General features: G+C 42.0%; 1 protein-coding gene across 1 annotated transcript in view; it reads left to right on the top strand.

Moving 5' to 3' along the window:
* Positions 1 to 634: 634 nt before the first annotated feature.
* Positions 635 to 8,231, top strand: part of UVRAG (UV radiation resistance associated) — a 286,261-nt gene continuing 278,664 nt past the window's right edge. Inside the window, exon 1 of the mRNA XM_058545581.1 lies at positions 635 to 859. Coding sequence (XP_058401564.1) covers positions 743 to 859 — 117 coding nt within the window. The 5' untranslated portion in view covers positions 635 to 742. The remainder of the gene's footprint in view (positions 860 to 8,231) is intronic.

Here is an 8,231-nt window from a genome sequence, read left to right as displayed (position 1 = left end):
CCTTTCCAATCTCGGCACGTTGACGGGAACACCTCAGGAAAAGACTGCTCAGGGAGCCAGCAACTGCACACCAGCCATCGCGACCCAGCTGGCGCTGAGGGTCCCCGCCCTCCTCTGGAGGCCGGTTACCACGGCAACTAGGTTAGGGCGGAAGTGGCTCCGACTGACTCTCACTAATCAGGTGACTCGCCTGCCTCCTGCACGTGACACCAGAGCCCAAGCGCGCTCTCTACCTAGTCAGACCCCGCCCCTCTTTCCCTTTACTGACAACTGACAGCGACCTAGAGCAATGGCCCTTGCGGCTCCACCAGGAGACCCGCCCCGTGGTAGTGAAAGAACCAATTAGACTAGAAAAAAAAGAAGCAACGCCCCAGGTGTCACCCGGCTTGACAGACGCAATTTAGGCCATCCCCCGGTTCCTCCGCCCCCAGCCCATTCCGGCCGGCGATGGACAGACCTTCTACCCAATAGCGCGTCCGTCGTCTGCGGTTGGGTCCCGCCCCTGTGGGAGCTGAACCAATGAGCAAGCCAGGTCTCGGCGGGCCGGTGGGGGTTGCACTGCGGTAATATGGCTCTTCCTTAGCCAGCGGCGGCGGCGGCGGCGGGCGGAGGTGGGGTAGAGCAGTCGTGCCCCTCGGGTGGCGGGGGTCTGGGCTGCAGGGGCTCGGCGGGTCGCGGCTAGGCGGTAGTGGCGGATGCCGGAGGAGCGCCGGCTCCGCCGCGTGGCGGCTCCTGGGTCAGGATGAGCGCCTCAGGGTCGGTCGGGGGCCCGGTCCCCGCGCCGCCCCCGGGCCCGGCCGCCGCGCTGCCTCCCGGCTCTGCCGCGCGGGCCCTGCATGTGGAGCTGCCGTCTCAGCAGGTAAGCCCGCGGGCTCGGGGCGCTCGGAGGGGCCGGGAGGAGGCCCGGGAGGAGAGCCGTGGGCGGCGGGCTGACCCGGTGCCAGCCGGGAGACGCGGACAAGTGGCCAGGGGGAGCTCGGGGCACTGAGGAGGGCGGTTCGCGGGTCTTGTGAGGGGAGGGAGCCAGTGATGGCCGAGCCTCTGGGAGGTCCCCGAGTCCCTGGAGAAATCCCGTTACTGGAGATGGGCTGTAAGGAGACACGGAGAGACCCAGTGAATCTCACGGGGGCCGGGCCGAGTCCGCTTCGCCCCCTGTAGGGAGCTGGGGATTCCCTTGCACAGACCCCTCTCCCTTCCCCCCATCTCTCCGGGGAAGGGACCCGGGCAAGCCCTGGTGTCCCACGAGAGACAGGGAAAGCGCTTGTCCTTTCTCAGCCCACTTGCGGAGAAGCCACTTGGTCCTCTTTCCTCCGGGAGAAGTGAGGAGTCTTCAGGGTTTCTAGCATTTCCTTGTAATCTCTCCTTATTATGAAGTACTCCCCTCAACTTCTCAAGAGAAATCCTTGGGGACTTGGGATTTCCTTTCTAATTCTCAGACCCCCAAGGACCTCCTAATTTCAGCAAGTTAAGAGGTGCTTTTCTACTTCATTCCCTCAAATGACTATCTGTGGAAGGAGGATTTGATGTATGTATTCATGTCTTGCCCCATCCTTCAGCAACGGCTTTGAGGGCTTCTTGGATCCACGATGTTGGGGGGTAATAGAGAACGTAGAGTACTTCTTCCCTCTTTCTCTCCCTTGCCCTCCTTCTCTCCCCCAAGAGGAGACTTTGCAGCAACGTGAGCATTAAAGAACCTTTCACCCTTTCTTTATTCGTCCTTCCAAGAAGAGGACCTAGGAAAAACTGTCAGTTACGGAGAGTTTACCACGTGAGGTTTGTGGGAAGTGCTCAAGGGCCGGTAGTTCATTTAATCCTCACAACTCTATGAGATAGCTATTTTTATTATTCCCCATTTCGTAGTTCAGGAAACTGAGGCTTCAAGATGTAAAATCACTCATCCATAGCCTTGCCAGTTAGTAAGTGATGCGGCTGGGTTTCAGAATCCAGCGTCTGACTCTGTAGCCCCTGCACGTGGTTGTGTACTTGAGACTTGAGCAACTGCCTTCACACAGGACAGAGCACGTTCCTTCATACCCTTCCTCCAACTTTCGATCCCTGCCTAGTACTTAGGGAAGATTCATAAAGAAGAAAGCAGAGGTTGGGGGCAGAGGTGGATGGGAAATGGGATGGATTTGAATACAGGCAAGTAGGGAGGGTGCTAAAGGGAAGAGGGGAGTTGGAGAGGATAGCTACAATGGTGGCCATGGAGCTGAATTGTTTGCAGAAGCAAGGGCTTTTTGTGTGGTAGAGAAGGATTTAAAAGACTGGGATAGCATATGCCCCGGTTTTGTGGTGCTGTTGGGAAGGGAGTTTGCGGAAAATATTAGGAGTTTGAGGGTAGTGAGGTTTGGGTTGTATTTATGATGTGCTGGGAGAGAGTAAAAAGTCTGGTGGGGGAGACTAGCCTCTGGAATGAGCCTTAATGTGATTTTTCCTGGTGTGTGTGTGTGTGTGTGTGTGTGTGTGTGTGTGTGTGTGTGTGTATGTATGTATGTATGTATGTAGGTGGATTGTGAGGGTGGATACTGGGAGAGGCAATAGTGGGCACTGTTAACAAGCATCCTGGAGAAATCTTAAGGAGTCAAGAGCCAAGAGGGGTTTAGTTTGGGCAAGCTGTGGGAAAATGTGGGATTAGATAAGAGAAAGCGTAATTTGTTTCATAGAGCCTGTTCTCTGATAATAGTTCACAGTTTAACGTTGGGTGAAATAATCCAAACAAACTGTCCGTGGAATAAACTCCACTGCATTTGTAAGCGTTTGTCAAATTTTTGGATTTGTGCCGAGGGATATATAGTGGCTTAAGTGTACGGCTGAATGGTGTATGAGCGCTGAGATGTTATTTACAGCTTTCTGGGGGTGTCATCTTTCTTGAATTCTTGGAAGGCAGGCAGCCTATATGACAAAAGCACTTTTACTTTTGCTGTTGACATTAATTTAGTTTTCTGAGTGAAAATGCTCAGGTTTTTAGGATATAAATGTATAACATTTAAAAAAATAAACAGTTTTGTTAGTGTTATCTGTATACAGTAAAGTGTACTGATTATTAGTACACAGCTTGATGAATTTTCACCAAGTGAACACAGTTATATAACTGCTACTCTGATTAAGAAATACAAAATTATTAGCATCCCAGAAGTCCCCCTTATGTTCTCTCCCATCTCTACCTTTCCTTTCTCTCCAAAGGAACCACTATTCTGACTTGTAACATAAAAGATCAGTTTTTGCTTGTTCTTGAACTGTATATAAATGAAATCATGCAAAATGTATTCTTTTGTGTTGGGTTTCTTTTGCTCAATATGATTTGTGAGAGTCATAGAATGTGTGTGTGTATAAAACTTTTTTCTTTTAGCATTAATTCATTGTCTTTTTTTTGCCTTTGTCATTTGCAAAATTTCAAAGGTTTAGCGAAATTGGAAATCCCATTAATAACTGTCTTTTAAATAACACTTTGAAAATTGTGTTATTTTAATAGATCCCATGCTATTTGATAAGGTTCAATGTTTCTAAACAAATAAACCCTTTTGATTTAGGATTTCTATGATAAAGTTGATTATTTCAAAGTATAGGTTCAGTGGTTCCCCCAGCCTATTTCTAAGGTAGGGTTTCTTAATCTCAGCACTGTTGATGTTTTGGGTGGGTAAGTGGATCTATAAGATGTTTAGCCACATGCATGGCCTCTACCCACAATATACCAGCAGTACCTGCCGGTCTGGCAATCAAAAATGACTTCAGATGTTGCCAAATGTCCCTTAAGGGGCAACATTACTCCTGGTTGAGAACCACTGTTAGAAGGTATATTTTCATTTTAGGATAGAGGAAGTCCCTGCTATTATCTACTCATTTATTCCAGTCTTCATTAAGTCCTATTGGTTCTAGTGGCTGTAATGTTTAAAATAATAATTTACTATATATTAGTTCCACAAGTATTGGACTCCCCCCTCCCTCTGCCTCCAGAAAAAGACTAATTTGGTTTTCGCTCAAAGAAAACTCACAAAATTATGTATAAGACCTAACTTATTTTTGTCTTATTTTAGTCCACTTAATTTAAGAAAGTTTAGTTAAGACTACATAACTCCTGAACCTTTGCATGTGTGAGTACGCTACGTGGCTTTGTCGAATGGGACAATTACTTAATCTTTGTCTCCTTTTGCTTCTGTATGGTTTTACTTTAACTGTAATTTAAGCATGAACCAGTTACACATTTTGAAGACTGTTTTGCTCTTTAATTTTTGGTTGAGGCTTGTAATTAACTAGGGAATGTAAGCTCATCTGAGGATAACTTCCTTCACATCCTTAGATTTAGGAGTCTTGAAATAAAACTTTGTGTTTTGTGGTAGAGGCATTTAATATGTCATTAAAAGTTTAATTGAGAGCATTTCTTTCCTCCCCAGAGGCTTCCTCACTTGAGTATAACCTAGAGCTATGTTTCTCAGATCCTCCAAGCTGGGGAGGCTTTTTAGAGGAGTTTTTTTTTTTTCGTGAGGAAGATCAGCCCTGAGCTAACATCCATGGTAATCCTCCTCTTTTTGCTGAGGAAGACTGGCTCTGAGCTAACATCTATTGCCAATCCTCCTCCTCTTTTTTTCCCCCAAAGCCCCAGTAGATAGTTGTATGTCATAGTTGCACATCCTTCTAGGTGTGGTATGTGGGACGCGGCCTGCATGGCCGGAGAAGCGGTGCCTCGGGGGCGCGCCTGGGATCCGAACCCGGGCTGCCAGTAGCGGAGCGCGCACACTTAGCCGCTAAGCCATGGGGTGGGCCCTGGGGAGGCTTTTGAGTGATTGTTTAGAGACCAGTTTTGGGGGTCACATATTCCTTTAAGAATTTGGTAAAAGCTGAAGACTCTTTCCTTAGAAAATACACTTGCATACACACATAAACACAGTTTTGCATGCAAGTTTGTTTCCCTTGAAGTATAAATGGAAGACGACCCCAGATTAAATAGTCCTAACTTGGTTTAATCTCTTCTTTTTAAACAATTTAAAAAATTTTGCAATTCATTATTATTTTTCTTAAGACAGTTGTCCATGTCAGTTATATACATCTACCACATTTTTGCATAATAATGTTCGTTTATGTTTAACTCCCATTGGTAGAACTTTTGGACTATTTCCAAAAGTTTTTCTCTGTTACATTGTTGCAGTGAATATTCATATACAGGTGTCTTTGTACATTTGTACTAATATTTCTGTAGGATGAATTTTCAACGGTGAAATCACTCACTCAAAGGAGATATATATATAACCTACGTACACATGTACAGATATGTATTTTTTTGTTACTTAAATTTGCATTTCTTTAATTATTAGTTATATTTTAATAGCTTCATTTATTGTTTACCAAATACCATGCTAGGTACGTGACCTCATTTATCTTTACACAACCCTATGAGTTTCAATATCTTTGCATAGATTTATGTAACATTTTAATTTCTTTTGTGAATTACTTGTTCATGTCTTTGGCATTTTTCTGATTGATTGCTCATGTTTTTCATTGATTTAAAGAGCGTTTTTCTTGTCTTTTTTTTTGGAAGGAGGTGGGGTATATTAATGCTTTTATCCTTTAGCTCTCTTGAATTTTTTTAAATAGACTTTATTTTTTAAGAACAGTTGTAGATTTACAGAAAAATAGAGAAGAAAGTACAGAAAGTTCCCATTTACCCTGTATCCTTTTTCCTCTGTTCTTAACATCTTCCATTAGTGTCGTATCGTGTCGTATCTTTGTTACAATTACTGATTCAATATTGATACATTATTATTAACTAAAGTCCATAGTTTATTCAAATTTCCTTAGTTTTTTTAAAAAAATTGTGGTAAAATATGCATGACATAAAATTTCCCATTTTAATCATTTTTAAGTCTACAGTTCTTTGGCATTAAGTACATTCTGATGTTGTGCAATCATTACCACTATCCATTTCCAGAATTTTTCATCATCCCAAACAGATGCTGTACCCATTAAACAACTCCCCATTCTCCCCTCCCCCCAGCCCCTGGTAAACTCTGTTCTACTTTCTGTCTCTATAAATTTGCTTATTTTAGGTACTTCATATAAATGGAATCATACAATGTTTGCCCTTTTATGTCTGGCTTATTTCATTCAGCATAATATTTTTGACATTTATCCATGTTGTAGTGTGTATCAGAATTTCATTCCTTTTTAAGGCTGAATAATATTCCATTTTATGTATACAGTACATTTTGTTCATCTCTTCATCTGTTGGTGGATCCTTAGGTTTACCTAATGACCTTTTTATGTGCCAGGATCCCGTCCTGAATACCACATTATATTTAATTGTCCTATCTCCTTAGCCTTCTCTTGGCTGTGAAAGTACCTTCTTTTTGATGACCTTGACAGTTGTGAGTACTGGTCACGTATTTTGTAGGAGCCCCTCTATTGGAATTTGTCTGATTTTTTTTTTTTCCTCACAATTAGATTGGGGTTATGGGTTTTGGGGAGGAAGGCCAGAGAGGTAAAGTAGCATTTTCATCATATCATATCAAGTGTACATACTATTAGCATGACTTATCCCTACTGATGTTAGCCTTCATCATCACCAGCTGAGGTAGTGTCTGTCAGGTTCTCTGCTGTAAGGTTACTCTTTCCCGCTGGAAGTCACCATGCACAGTCCACACTTAAGGAGCGGGGATTTGTGCTCTCCCTCCTGGAGGGCAGAGTATCTCCTTCTTCTGCACAGGAGATTTATGTCAGTAACCACTTCCTTTGACAGTTGAGGAATCTAAGGTCTGGGTAACTTCCCAAAAGTCACTGATTGTCCACACAGGGACTGCAGTCTAGATCTTTGGTTCTCAGTGGCCAGAGACTCCCACTCTTTGCAGGATTTTGGTGAAAAACAAAAGTTTTAAGTTACTTCAAGGTTTGGGACCATCATGCTTTATATTGTATTTCCCACAGCACCTATACCTAGCACTGTGTTGATTGCATAGTAGGAACTCGATATATTTTTATATTTTTACTTATTTGTATATGAGTCTTTCCTTTAAAGAACTTTACAGACTAAAGAGAGGAAGGAATTGGGCTTGAAACACATAGAAGAAAAAAATGATAGAAGTAGAAAAGCTTTATAAAGCTTAATTTAGCTGTGCAGGATATATATCTTCCCCTTAAATATTTATGTTTATTAGACATCTTACTTTTGTCAGTCTAATTTAATCATCTTTTTATTTTGTTTTCAGAAAATCTGTTTTGTTGGTAAGGCCACTGAAGGCAGTGAGAAAGCTGTATCTTATTGGGAACATATGCCCCATGCAGGCAGTACCATGTTATGTACATTTATTCCTCCCACAGATATTTTTTAGGTCCCTTCATTGTGACTCAAATAAAAAAAATATGCTGACAACTATATACTTATTGTATATCTATAAAATAAAATGATGGCAATTTTTGAGCTGTTTGGTTCTTGTAAACAAAAGTATATGAAGAAGCTGCAGAAACTTAAAGGAAACATCAGCATCCTAAAATCATTATTTTTATGTAAGTGATAAAATGCTGTCAGAAATTTAAGATTTTTTTTTTTTGGTTTCTTTGTTTTTCTTGTAAAAATGTTTAGTTTTCCTTTGAAAGGAAAAGCTATATTCTTATTTAGTATTTACTTTAAAATTTCTTCATAAGGTCACAATTCTTAACTTTGTGGCAAAAAATTCAGAAGTGAAACTGACTGGAAATAGAGCAAGAGCAGAATTGAAACTAATAAGTTAGGCCTGAAGTGTGTGGTAAAATGAAAAAAAAATTAGATTTTCATAGTTTCCAAATGTGTATTTTTGATAATCTGTGTAGTTTTACCTGTCAGACATATTACTACTCAGGGGAAAAAGAAATATTTGTGATTTTTAATGACAAATGGGTCATTCGAATAAGTGTAGCTACAAACTAGGGGTGTTTTAGAAAAATTAAAGACAGATCTATGTTAAGAGAGGAGTTGAAGCATTTTAGGTTTTATACTTTGTTTTAGCTTTAATGACATGAGTAATGTCTCAGCCAGAGTTAAATTTTGTTAATGCCTTGTATTTTAGTAGTTGCATCCTTAGATTATACAGGTAGAGGGGCACATGGAGAATGGAAAACTTGACATTGGAATTTTTTTTTTTTTTTTTTTTTTTTTTGTGAGGAGATCAGCCCTGAGCTAACATCCGCCAATTCTCCTCTTTTTTTGCTGAGGAAGACGGCCCTGGGCTAACATCTGTGCCTATCTTCCTCCACTTTATATGGGA

Source organism: Diceros bicornis, chromosome 7 (assembly GCF_020826845.1).
Source record: "Diceros bicornis minor isolate mBicDic1 chromosome 7, mDicBic1.mat.cur, whole genome shotgun sequence".
NCBI classification, from domain to species: domain Eukaryota; kingdom Metazoa; phylum Chordata; class Mammalia; order Perissodactyla; family Rhinocerotidae; genus Diceros; species Diceros bicornis.
Note: the sequence above shows the minus strand (reverse complement) of the source record. Positions and strands in the feature narration are given on the sequence as shown.